General features: G+C 34.9%; 3 protein-coding genes across 5 annotated transcripts; 1 reads left to right on the forward strand and 2 right to left on the reverse strand.

Moving 5' to 3' along the window:
* Positions 1-20: 20 nt before the first annotated feature.
* On the reverse strand, positions 21-7426 carry LOC116773033 (pre-mRNA-processing factor 39). 2 transcript variants are annotated; one of them, XM_061528528.1, is made up of 16 exons: positions 7236-7426; positions 6520-7161; positions 6298-6363; positions 5936-6076; positions 5724-5867; positions 5122-5283; positions 4801-4926; positions 3998-4124; positions 3762-3909; positions 3146-3293; positions 2376-2486; positions 1978-2142; positions 1537-1757; positions 1093-1361; positions 643-838; positions 21-429 (listed from the first exon to the last, which is right to left on the reverse strand). In XM_061528528.1, the coding sequence occupies exons 1-16, from the start codon at positions 7263-7265 to the stop codon at positions 201-203; spliced, it is 2925 nt and encodes a 974-aa protein (XP_061384512.1). In that variant the 5' UTR covers positions 7266-7426; the 3' UTR covers positions 21-200. The 2 variants fall into 2 exon arrangements, with proteins under 2 accessions (XP_061384512.1, XP_061384513.1); XM_061528529.1 differs by lacking the exon at positions 5936-6076.
* Positions 7427-7801: 375 nt separating this feature from the next.
* Positions 7802-9366, forward strand: LOC116773109 (large ribosomal subunit protein bL9m). The gene is made up of 5 exons (XM_032665499.2): positions 7802-8010; positions 8133-8292; positions 8365-8534; positions 8677-8877; positions 9147-9366. The coding sequence occupies exons 1-5, from the start codon at positions 7930-7932 to the stop codon at positions 9303-9305; spliced, it is 771 nt and encodes a 256-aa protein (XP_032521390.1). The 5' UTR covers positions 7802-7929; the 3' UTR covers positions 9306-9366.
* Positions 9367-9368: 2 nt separating this feature from the next.
* On the reverse strand, positions 9369-13353 carry LOC116773107 (protein PFC0760c-like). 2 transcript variants are annotated; one of them, XM_032665498.2, is made up of 4 exons: positions 13208-13353; positions 13083-13134; positions 11371-11518; positions 9369-11237 (listed from the first exon to the last, which is right to left on the reverse strand). In XM_032665498.2, the coding sequence occupies exons 1-4, from the start codon at positions 13224-13226 to the stop codon at positions 9486-9488; spliced, it is 1971 nt and encodes a 656-aa protein (XP_032521389.2). In that variant the 5' UTR covers positions 13227-13353; the 3' UTR covers positions 9369-9485. The 2 variants fall into 2 exon arrangements, with proteins under 2 accessions (XP_032521389.2, XP_061384487.1); XM_061528503.1 differs by lacking the exons at positions 13083-13134; positions 13208-13353 and adding an exon at positions 11619-11708.
* Positions 13354-13582: the final 229 nt, after the last annotated feature.

Here is a 13582-nt window from a genome sequence, read left to right on the forward strand (position 1 = left end):
CCTATAAACGGTGCCATAGCTTAATTAGAACGCATTCGCAAATTAGAAGAAAATATTCCATTTTTTTTTTTTTTTGTCATATTCAAATCAGCTTGAGCTAGTGTGATTAAAAATTGGTACAACAGTACCTGTCGTGTCAAACTCGTGAAGGATGAGAGGAAATCAAACAGTTTTGTTTCACGTCTCAGTAATAGTAATGCTTAATAGTAGTTGGGGTACTGCGGCCAGGGGTGCGGGTGGGGGTGGTGGGGGTAAGGCCCTGCCGCTTGCTGGTAGCCCCACGGCGGCGTGTAGGGCTGTGCATACGATTGGTCGTATGACTGCGCAGTCGCCGCCGCGTTCTGGTAGTATTGGTTTGCGCTGCTGGCTGTGGTGGTGCTGGTGGTGGTTGCACAGTTCTCTTTCTTCTTCGATGGATCCGCGCAAGCCCTGAGATGTAAAAATATAATAAAAAAACTGCTATATAATATATTTCCCAACTTAAATTAATTCTGAAAACCAACAGCTCTTTGTTAGTCTCTATTTCTAAATTTCACAAAAATATTAGTATTTTATGAGTTCCACTGAGAAATAAAAGACAAATTTAGAGTTTGCTATTTAAAGGTAGTGAACTTAGCATGTACTTGATATAGTAGTACTCACGTGTGATGGTGCGTGTCATGTTTGGCCGCCCGCGCCCTCTTCCTCATGTGTTTGTAGAGTGTTCGTGCGTGCGTGTGTGCTTGTCTGGCCGAGGCCGCGTCTCCGAGCTCCTCGGCCAGTTCCCTCCTCCGCACCGCCAGCGCCGTACTCGTCTCGATCTCCGCACCCTCTTGCTTCTCGTAGCTCATCAGCAATTCTTAACAAATATGCATTTTTTTAACTCAAAAATAAATATAAAAACAAGACTACAAATGGTAATAACATAATATATTATCTCAATAAACTGACGTTTGCTGTCAATCATTTGTGTGTTATTTTGTATGGTAACAAACAACAATAAAATTATATTGATTATTAAACTCGCACATTTTACGAGCTGGTTAAAGTTAATAACTAGAGAAACAATATAAACAGTGAATTTAAATTATTATATGATTCCATGATCATTACCTTCCAACTCCTCGTACTTGGTGCCAGGTGTGTGGAGGGCCAGATCCAACCGCTGCATGTGTAGTCTGGCGTTGAGAGGATCCTTAAGTACCGCATCATCCAGCACCTTCCTCGCGGCTTCCGGTTCCCTCTTCACGTGAAACAGGAAGCGTGCGTATTTAATAGCGAGCGCGGATGCTATAGCTTTGTTTTTAGCTGATGAAATGTAACCTTCATACAGCTGGACGCACTTATCGTACTCCCCGCGACGCCTCTCAAGATTGATTCGCCTGTAAATGATGAAAGAGATATTAATGATCTTATATTTCTTGGTCATGTGACAGACTAAAATTTTAGATAAATATAAAAACTTTTTTCATCGTTTTCAACTTTATCTTAAATGAGATGTTCTAGTGAATACTCTATGGCCAAAAGCATATTATTGCATTAAATATATTATGTCACCTGTACTGTATCTGCACCAGGTTGGGGCAGGTCTTCTCGATCCTATCTAATATTTCAGCAGCACGACTCGTGTTTCCATTAGCCTCCTCGAAGTGCGCCCAGTGCAGGTGCAGCTCGGGCTTGTCCAGGTGATGTACAGTACACGCTCGCTCTAGAGCATCCCGTTGGAGGGGAATCACCGAGGGGTCCGAGGCTGAATGTTCTTCCAGAAACTTTATTAACTGTCAACAATAGAGTAAGTTACTATATTATGGGTCAGATAAGCTGCAGTGTAATAAAAAGAAAATACATTTAAATATTAAAGTATTTTTTCTAGATAGTTAACAGCAACAGGTTTTTATTTCACATGAATCCTTTAAAAAACTTATGGTACTATTATAAATAAGACAAGTAGCATTCAAGAATGTTCTAGAACTTGTCACATATAGTAAAGTAAATCACCCTCATCCAGAACTCTTCATACAGAGCACATGCTATGAGACAGCGCTCGTGTAACACCAGTGCTCGTTTAAAGGAGCCGTGCTGCTTCTCCCACTCCAGGTACGCCTTCCAGTTCTTCAACTGACATCTCTCGAGAGGCTTCACGTGGAAGTATGGGCGTTTTATCTAAACATACAAAAAATATATAATATTTGTGAAGTTTCATTTCAATATCAATGCATACATACTCTTTTTGTTTTTTTTTTGCTGGCCGTTTTTAATTCAAATAAAGAATACAATCAATTTTTTTCCCACGTAATTTATATAAATGGCATGTTGTTGCTTTGTTAAAAAAAAATTTTTTTTAGGGTTGTTTTCTGACAGATAAAAGTTATATTCTATACAAAACACAATCTTACCCCTTCTTCAAATGCCCACCTGGCCGCTACTTCTTCTCCTGTCGTCTTGTGAACTTTTCTTCGCGCTGCTATTATTCGCTCTTTGATGGCTTGAGCCTCGTCTTCTGAAGCCTGAGTATTAATAATAACTTTTATTTTAACAATAATATGTCATCAAACTGTTTTCGCGTCTAATACTTTTAAGTTTTGTATGTCACCTTAATTTAACATATTTTTTTTTAATACTATTGACTTCAGACTTTGCTATGTAGATACATTTCTTCTACTAGACGTATTTATTAACGTTAATGCTAGTCACCTCCTGAGGTATGAGAAGATATCACCTGTCGCCCTAACTCATACTACCTCTGACCAACGTGAGAATGGTTACCGATCCAAATATTGAGACCGGTTTGTTACCAACCCACAGTGTCGAAATATCCTAAGACCCATCTTAGAATATTTAGACCTTATGGTCTATCTATCAACAATTCTACCGAAAATAATAAATAATACAGACAATGAACACATTTTGTTTCAGACGGAAAGGCGATAAGAATCTATATATGATATGAGTCATTGATACATATTTTTGATACAATTTTTTATTTAGTCATTTATTGAGACATATTCTAACTTGGTTGTCTCGAGACTTATTTGTGCTTATATATCTCGCGTGTGTCTTGTCAGTCGCGACCTGTCCCGTTTCACCCCTGGCTTTAGTGCTAATGCTATAGTAATATCACGTGGCATGATATATCTATAATTGTACAAGTGATACAGTTACATACTATATGATCAGCGGGCTCGTCCTCGCCGGGGGGCAGGTCGGGCGGCGGCTGAGCGGGGGCGGAGTCCCTCACCTCAGCGCGGAGGCGGACGAGCTCCTCAGCGGAAACCGCTCCGCAAGCCGGCTCCGACATCACGTGCTCCTGGAAACTATACCCACTTCCGGTTACACAATCATACGTAATATAACTGATTTTATGTATAATGTATACACAAAGAAAATCTGAGTCTATTTGTAATCTCAAAATAACTGTACCACATACATGTCACATGTAACAAAATATATTTTCTCACCATTCATGTGTGTCTGTTCGTTTTAACCAATCTCTGAAAATGCTGGACTGATCTGATGACTTTCTTAAGCAGATATCAGATGTATTAAGGAGTAACTTAGGCCACTTTAATGTTAAGAGTTTAATTTTTATTAATGTATATAACAATAAAAAACTATTCCAAGATGTATTCCAAGTCTCGCACACAGCGAATCATTATTATAATTTATTTTTGTGTTAAAATAGAATTTTTTTACACTTTCTTATATCACATACATATAATTCTTGTATCTACTTTGTACACTACTAAACATAATTCTGTAATAGCTGCCTGTTTCTGTCTTACTTGTCAAAGTGCGAGGTGTATCCAAGTGTCGGCGTCGCCAGCAGACGATCATATATATTGGTGACGTTGAGGGCCGAGCCGTTCTCGGCCTCCCACTTGATGTACGACTCCCAGAGACGGTCGGAACGAAACTCCAGGCCGCATGCTTCTACACAACAATAATCAATATTGTATTAATGTAAGATTAATTCTCGTACGTTACATTACGGCTTGACGTATAGCAGAGAATAGTTTACCGATAGCCCTCTCGTACTGCGACCTAATGAAGGCGTGATCTTCAGTCCTCGTGGTCTTAATGTGGTTGAGATAATGTATCCAAAGGTCAACCGACAGTGGTATGGCTTTCAGCCCCCTTTCCAACACCTGCAACACGGTCTGCACATTAATAATGTACCGGGCGACCTCAGCGCCGCCTCCACGTGCGGAGCTTCGAAGCAAGGGAATATTGAATAGCATTATATAATGTTCATGTAATAGGGATGGAGGAAACGAGCGGCTGTCTGTCCAGCCGCCCGTCTGCCTCCACCGCTCATAATATGTGCTCGAGTTACACCTGTTAGAGCGTCGTCCGCGCCGCCGTCGCAGCCCGGCGCGGTGGGTCGCCGGCGCCTCATGATAACACGGCTCGATTACAATACACTCTTACACTTAATAAATTATAATACAGTGACCGACGACTTAAATAATTCATATAACATATTGACAATACATCATGCGATCGAATACAAACAGTAGAGTGAATGCATTAATGTACAACACAGGCGCGTGGCCACTACCGTAGCTTTATAAATATAAACTAGGCGATGTTTACGGTACACCCCGCCGCGTACCGACGGCATTGCCTTACGGACACGGGCCTCGAAGCACTGTTGGGAAAAAAAACAATTGCACAATAGCAGTTAGGCTAGTTTAGGACTAGATCTCATATATTATACCAAGTGTTATGTCACATTGAAAAATGAATGTCACCAATATCATTCCTTACATGACTCACCGTGTCTTAAATATAATATTAAAGATGGCTGCCGTCGGGACTCACCTCCAGGCATTTCTTTTTACTTCCTTTACGCTTCTCGTAATCGGCGTACTTGCGCCAGTAGCCGTAGCAGTACGGGTAGTGGGAGAGGAAGGCGTCGTAGGCTTCGCGGGCCGCTTCGGCGTCGCTCTGAAGACGGTCACAATATTAATACTATGAAGATCAGGCGCGAGGATGGCGGCTCGCCGTCAATACTATCAGTTGGCCCTTGCAAATCAACAGGATTTTCAGTTCTCACCGCTTCACAAAGCCGATGAGATTAGCGTTTGTTTTCATCATTAAATAATATAACATATCACATAGAAGAATAATATACGTTCCTACCTCTTGGTCGACGTACTGCAACAAGTATGTCCAGCCTGTGAAATCTGTCGGATCATCGTTAACCACCTTCCAGTACTTGTCTAGGTCGGGGAGAGTTTTCTTCTTAGGCTTTTCATCCCCTGAGAATCTTTTTTCTGCCGACACTGGTTTGCTTTCACCGTTCTGGAAATAGAACAATCAGACCAGATTAATTACCAAACAGTTACGATGAATACAGAACAAGTAATGTTATAACATTAATTTAAAATCTTGATGATTTATGTGTGGCTTCTGTTTGAGCAATATAAAAGCCTCAAGCCAGTATTTCTATCATAAAATTACAGATTGTCATATATTTCAAATACAAAATGTACATACATTAAACATTATAATAAATAATAAATATAGAATGACCCCTTGTATATATATAATTTCTTAATTTTTCATCTTTAAATTCAATGATTGTATCCCGGAAATAGCCAAGGTGTTAAGTTATCGTTGTAATGAATGTATAACAAACAGAAATGGAGTGACATTGAAAAACTAATAAAAGTAAAAAAAAGGTTTATATTATGAAATATTTAAAAGTTTAAGTAGTAAAGTTTCTTCTAGCAGTATTTTACCTTAGAAACAGCTTGTTTTTTGTTAGCCGACTCCGATTCAGATGTTGGTGAACCAGGATCATAACCATCACCTTCCTCAGTTTTTCGTTTCCGAGACTCTTTTCCATCCTTCTTTGATGTCGGCAGTTCGTCCTCGGACACAACCTGTTAACAATAACATATTGCAGGAGACAGACCAAAATATTATATCAAATGTTCCCTGACAAAACAACCTCGGTATCTGCCGGTAGTTCGGCTGGTTTAGGTCCCGGCAATTCATCATCGGACACATTCTCTGCATCTTTTACACTCGGTTTCTGAATAACCGGCAGTTCATCTTCGGAAACTACCTCGGTCTCTTCAGCACTTCCAACCTATGCATTCACTCTCATTACATTATATGATTTAATATTGCTTTATAGTAATAGAAAATATAATATTGTGCCATAGAACATACATAAAAAATATACACAAAACATACATAAAAAATTACATATTCTTTATAATACTTTCACATATATCTCAGAGCACATTATAAAATCACAATGTTAGTAATCATCATACAAACACTATTATATAAGATTATTCTCCATACCTTCACTTTTTCTTTCGATCTTCCATATGAACTATCCTGGCTGTTTCCTTGAGTATTATCTGATACCTACAAAATAATATAAAACATTGAAGCAAAAGTACTTTCTAATTTATGTGTTAAAATTAAGTTCGTAATTGCAATACTATGGAGCATAAATTAAAAATGTATTTTCTTAATATTTATTTATCAAATTATCATCACGTTTGACTCTACTGTCCTCACCTCATATTCTCTGTGCACCGAATCCTGTTTTCTTTCGCTTAATCTATTCCTATCATTGGAGTTCTGGTTTTTCTTGTTATCGTCTTCATCTTTTGATGAACGTCTTTTCTTTCTAGATTTCTTTACTGACTGTTCGACAAGCGTATCGTTGGTGTTGTCTTGGTCACTTGGTAACGTATCATTTCTCTCGTTAAAAGAGGACATGTTAAAATCCTGATTGCTTCTAGTTTCGTTAGACGTATCCTGCGTCAACTCCATATCGAGCTCTAATTGAGACACCGTCTTCTGATTCTCTGTAAGATCTATATCATTTGGCGTCGGTTTGAAAGCATCACTCAACCGGGAATCGCCGTCTGACAGTACATTGTTTAAAGAGTCGCTGGGGAAGTTGACAGCGTTGTCGCCGACATCGAATGAATCAGTGTTAAAACCGCCCGTGTTGTTATCGAGATAATCACCGACGCTGCCAGTCGATAACTCAACTGCATTTAAAAAAGCCTGATTCGAGGTAGACGACTCGTCAACAACCGCAGCGTCAACACTGTTAAACTCTCCGTCGGTTAATAAATGGGACAAACCATTTGAATTTTCATTTATTAATGGACCCTCATCAGTGTCCATAGCACCCTCTGATAAACATTTCTGAAACAAGACACGCATTATATTTCAAGGCTTGAGTGCGCAGCCGTATGCAATATAACCTTACTCTTTCTTACCTGTAAATCTGAACTCATTTCATCATCCATTTTTGTTTAAATATTCGCTGTCACCACTTTAATATACACTAATAAATCAACGTTATTGCAAAATATCGTAATGAGTCCAGTGAATCCTAAATAAACATTACACATTAATTCACAACATAATCCGCATTAACTTTCCGGAATTCGGTATTTGACTCTATTCTAAATTCTCTATGGTCATTCACTTAACGCCATAAATGTTTTTTTTTACATAATGCCGTTTATTTTAAATTACAATAACTTACTGTAGTATATTGTAGAATAGTAATATGTATTTTGATAATCTACAATTATGGTTTCTTACCGCACTTATATAATAAAAGTATTCCAATATTATATTATGGTATAATATTCTATAAATAGAACCTTATATTGTAACTAAGAAAAAAGCCCTTTCAAAATATTTTCATCTAATTTTTGATACAAGCGTACAATACAAAAGAATAAAATGAATTGATTATGGAAATCCACATTATTTTAATTTAAATCTGTTATATATACATTTTTTTTACTTTATGAACTTGCGCAACTGTCATTTTTTGTCTTACTATAATATAACCCCAAAAATTTATGTTAAACCTAACTTATTTATATATTATAAATAACGTTATCTAATTTAACCCTTTTTATGTATAAGGTTTATATATAAAAGAATATCAGATAATATATGTTAAAAATGTTCGGTATCCGTACAGCATTATCTAAAACTATTGCTAATGGTCCAAATTTATTACATCAACAAACAAGGGTAATAACAAATATATTCAATATTATTATTATTTTATATAACTAAAAGTTTTCTTCTCAAATTTTTTGATGTACCCATAATTCGTTAATTTTTCTTAATCACCGACTTATTGTTAATTTCAGAATACATTTATTTTGAAGAGAAGATGGCCTCCACCACTGCATAAGCAAGGAGGGAAGCCCGCCAAATTAAAAGCAAGACATTTTATTTATGATTTAGTTGAGGACACTTGTGTATCTAAAAAACAGGATGTCCAAATCATCTTAAACCAATTTGTTGAAGGTAAAACTTCATTAGTCCATTTATATAATTAATAACATTGGTACACATTTTTTTTATTGTTTTTAATGGTAGGTGTTGGTAATACTGGTGATCTACTCACCCTTCGTCCCACTATTGCCTACAGAGACTTTCTTATGCCTGGCTTAGCTGTATATGCCAGTCCAGAAAACATTTCAAAGTTCAAAGTTGAAGAAAATAAACCCAAAGTGGAAGCAGAATTCAGTTCACCGTATGCTCAGAGGGTAATATAAATTTATGCTGAATTTCTTTGACAATGTGATTCAATGCTGTTGATTTTCTATTTATGCTTATTACCTGAATTCAACCAAATTTTTACTCATAATTTATTGTTGATGTAAATGGCCTAACTTATTACATTTTCAGACTGTGGGATGTTTGTCGAGATTAGTGTTGCAAATCACAATGAGTAAAACAAATCCATGGACTCTAGAGCCCTGGCATGTTAAGACATCATTTAGAAAGGCAGGATTTGTTGTTCCGGAACATGCAATAACAATGCCGCCAGTAAAAATATCTGGTCCCGATCTAGAATTGCAGGAAAAAGAATTTTATGTTACCGTTAAAGTATGTAATTATTGTTATTATTACTTAATTTTTTGAAAAAAGCAACTGATATATTACTTCTATTAAATGAGTTACAGTCCTATTCCTAAAATATAGACTTTATTGTCTCATTTTAAATATATTATATAGTAAAACTGTGTCAGTGTGAGTACTCTGAATGTGCCACTTATTTTAACTGATCTAAATCTTTTCTGACTTAAATATTTGTATATTACCAAAAAAAGTTTCTACAAATTAATTTAATGTATAGACAATTTGAATATTTTTAGGTCAATAATAAGGAACAGGTTAATGTAAGATGCAGAATACATCATTGGGCTACAGGACTAGAAAGACTAGCATGGCAAAAAGAACATTGGAAGAAACCCATGCAAGCTCTTATCCCAGAACAGGCGGCCATTTTGGAAAGTATGCCCTTACCACAATAGATACTAGACACAGGAAGCTATTGTAGTTGTTTGTCAGTAATAAAGTAAATAAAAAAACCTTCATTATCTTTCATTAAGCTTATATCATGAAATAATTTTAACAAAATCATATATAGTTTAGAATAAAGAAAAATATGAAAAAATATCTTTTTGTGAAAAAAAATAATAAAATACAGAATGTTATATGACATTAGCATCGGGATGTTTCACTTCGGATGTTTGCTCAATATCGTTTTTGTGATCTTGGTTTTCAACTGATTTGTTGGGGTTTTGTATGTACTTGTCTTCTAAATCCAGTTGTTCTCCTATTGCGTCTATTGACGGAGCTTCTTGCACAAGGGCGTAATCTTGTGTTTCGTAGCCTTCTGTATAAGCTGCCTCGGGTTGATCTCCAAGCTTATTGTCGTATGGTTCTTTAGTTTGTGCATTATCGTAGTAAACAGCTTGATCGCCTTTGCCGGCTTCCTTATCTCCAGCTTCATAGTTCTGGATCTGTTGTTCTTGATAGTTATCTCCAGGTTGGTCGTAAGCCACCTGCTGGTTGTATGTATCATCAACGCCATACACCTGCGTCTGGTATTCTGTTTCGTCTGTACCATCATAATTATTGGCATATTGCTCTTCGTAATTGGGATCGTAACGTTCAATCGTTTCCTCGTGTTCGTTTATGTCGATAGGGTAGATTTGTTCCTTTTGTATGTCTTCGTAGTAGTTGGAGTACTCTTGATTTGCGTAATTTTCATTTTCCTCTGGATATACAGTTGTATCCCCTTGTTTGTATACGCCAGCTGTTTCCTCATAGAACATTTCTCTTTGTTCGGTCTCAAATTCATTATTCACATCCAAGGATGCATTCTGTTCTATGTTTTCTTCTGTCTTCATGTTCGACTCCTGCTGTTGATATTCGTGTTCTTTGATATCTGTTGATGGTTCTTCTCTTAAAGTAGGTTTAACTTCAGCTGTTTTTGCTATGACCAAGTTATCATTTTTTATTTGCTCTGGACTATTTGAATATGAGAGTGGAATATCTTCTTTAGCTACTACATTCACAGTTTCATTGCTTACAACAGATGGTAAGTCTGAAGCGGTTTGAGCAATGTTTTCTGGAGACATTTTTTCAACTTCTGTAACATTCTTCTCTTCAGGTAAGTATTTATCCTTGCAGACTGCAGTTGGTTGCTGTTCTTCTGTTAATTTTTCATAAAGATTGTTTTTTAAATCTTTTTCCTCTTTTAAATTGCTGTCATAATATATTTGATCTTGTTTCACTTCCACTTGGTAGTTTTGTGGTAGCAAATCATTTAACTTTGATTTGGCTTCTTGATCGTTATTTTTATCCAAAGGTATTTCATCTTGCTCCGCGCTTAAAGCAGATGTTGCTTCAATGTTTAAATCTTCACTATTTTTAGGTTCCTTTTCTTTATTTCTATAATTGTTTCTCTCTTCTCTATTTGGTCTGTTAACTGTATTTAAATCATGTCCATCGTCTAGTTTATTAGGCAAGAGGTCTCTGTTATCAGAATTCTCGTTTTGATAGTTTGTTTTTAAATTACTATCTTCTAAAATATAGTTTTTGTTTTTAACGTCATCGTGTAAATCATTATCACCATGTCGCTTGTCAGCTGTTGCTTTAGAATTCTCACCCTTTTCTTGTCTTTTTAATTCGTCTAAAATACTGTATTTACTTTTCCAATCCATATCATTGGAAGGGCTTTGTACGAGACCAGGATCACCCGGAATCACCCTATCATAGTTATTTTTAGGATCATTCGTGGCGCCTTTCGGTATCAAAATATATTTCTGGCTGATTTCTTTCAAAATATTCAGCTCATCCCTTTTTTGATTATCCGATTTCGCGTACATGTGACGGGGTCCGTCTATAGCCCTTTTAATAACACCTCCCTGATAGTCGCAACTGTCTTTGGAATATCCCTGAAATTTGAAAAATGAATAAAATAATACAGTTTAAGTAATTGTATAAAGATTATTTTATTTGTGTCATTGCCATTTGATTCAGAATTTTCGGAACTTACTTAACTATGAGTAACTTCTGAGTGATAATTACCTTACATCGCACTTGGACTAACGTTATACAGGATCGCATTTTTTCCAATCTCTCCAAGATGTAATCATTTCTTTCTTTACGTTTTTTATCTTCTTCTAAAAAAGCGTCATAGCGTTTTCTGAGGGCTTTTATTTTTTCCGATTTATTTCTGAAATAAGACAAAATAATAATCCATAAAAGTGTAATATAATAAAATATAAAAAGTATTATGTCAAGGAATATATATAAATTATATATATCAGACATACTTTTTGTCAGATTTTCCCATTTATTTCTGTTTATGTTAGCCTAAACAGTATTCAAAACTTTTTTTTTGACCCAACTGACTAAATCGAAAGTATACAGTGTAATGCCGCCCGACCTTTGCGAAGGTTCGCAATCTGACTTTGATACTTGGCAATAATATTTCTGGTCGTACAAACTAAGCGAACGCCTTAAAAAGCCTTAATACTTTTGTATTAAATTTATACACATTTAACATTTAATTGTATATTGAATTGTAATATTTTTAACACAAACTTATAACTATATATTGACTGTTACTGTATTAATAAATTTAATATGATTTCATATTAAGACGAAGGAATTGCAAACTAATTTTCAAATCAATAAATGTTACGGAATATTTAAATGCACCAATATTATATATAACCTAGTAATATTCGAAAGGGTGTGAGAGTTAACCATGTGTGTAGGGTGATTTTGGTATCAGGCTGAACGTGGTACGATTGTTGCATGGTTTTGTCCTAACATTTTAAAAAGCTGTGACCTTCTACTGTATTTATATAACCTTGTCATGAATGTTGTTCTTTCGTCTCAAGTTGTCATCTCATTATAGGAAACAAAAAAACAAACCTCCCTTACAAACAATAAAATAAACAATTCAACAAGCACGGACATCTATTTTAAATATTATTATTTTTCCCTAATTTTTTTCTCACATTTATCTCAATAATTAATTTTAATTGCCAACTTTCTTGTTTGATAATTGACATGAGAACTGATTTTATTCCACAATCAAGAAATCATTTTTCTGGAATTATTACGTCACTAAGGGCCGTTATATAATTTAAAAATACATATTAACATAATATAATTTTACTAACAGTAGAAAATAAAGTGAAAGATGTTATCAAATTTGTATTACGTGCTATTACTGTGTTACAAGAAGTTTGTGTTAGGATACTCTGGTTCCCAAGTCCATCTAACCATATCTGATCTCAATCACATCTAATGCAACATCAATAGAACAAACTTTATCGAATATAATAGAAATTAATTTGACATAAATACCAATGGAAATTTAAGTTAAGTTCTTTGTACTTTGTAGTTCTATTCCTTTTAGAAATGTATTTATAAAAAATAAAAGCATTACTACCGCTATTAAAATTAAATAGCAAATTCTAAAATGCATAAGCCAAGATTGTATTAAAATTTGTCTGAAATTATTTAGACACCTTATATAACAAATTGACAATAAATTTTCAAACAATTTCTCGTTATGAAAAAGAAATAACGTTTTACCGGAAGCATTTTTACATTGAATTACAATACCTACATCCCAACATACAACAATAGTATCTCCTTTTACAATTATGAAATCACTGGACTTTGGTTTTATTACTTTAAGTCTATTACTTTAACTAGTTTTAAGTTTCTGGTCGTGAAATTGCACCATGGTCTTGAATTGTGTTTAAAATAAAAATACTTACATCTGGCTAAGATTGTGGCAGATAAATTTCAATTTGCGTAAAGTAGTTTTCACTAAAATAAAAATACGTAATATAAGTCTTTAATATTTTTTATCAAGCTTTATAGAAAAATTCAATTATGTTACCAATGGGCGGCATTTTCATTATAGTATAACAAAATATTATATTATTGCATTTCCTTTTTAAAATATAGTCAAGATTGTATGATTTTTCTATTTCTCTATGTATTCTGGATTTATTGTTAAGTACGTCAACTTTCTCGTGAAAGAATGTGAAATAAAAAAAATATGCTTAAATTCTTGTTGGTTCATATCATATGACAATAATTTTACAAAAATGGGAACGTTTAAATTTACGTAACAAAAATGAGTTATTTCATCCCCTCAAATTTTTATGGCTTCATATTACATAACTTAATTTTTTGGATCCAAATTGCATTTCCTTATTTCTTTTATTTTACCACAAAATTTTAATTATTTGACTCCATAGTTAGTTTAATA

This window comes from Danaus plexippus (assembly GCF_018135715.1).
Source record: "Danaus plexippus chromosome 18 unlocalized genomic scaffold, MEX_DaPlex mxdp_20, whole genome shotgun sequence".
NCBI lineage: Eukaryota > Metazoa > Arthropoda > Insecta > Lepidoptera > Nymphalidae > Danaus > Danaus plexippus.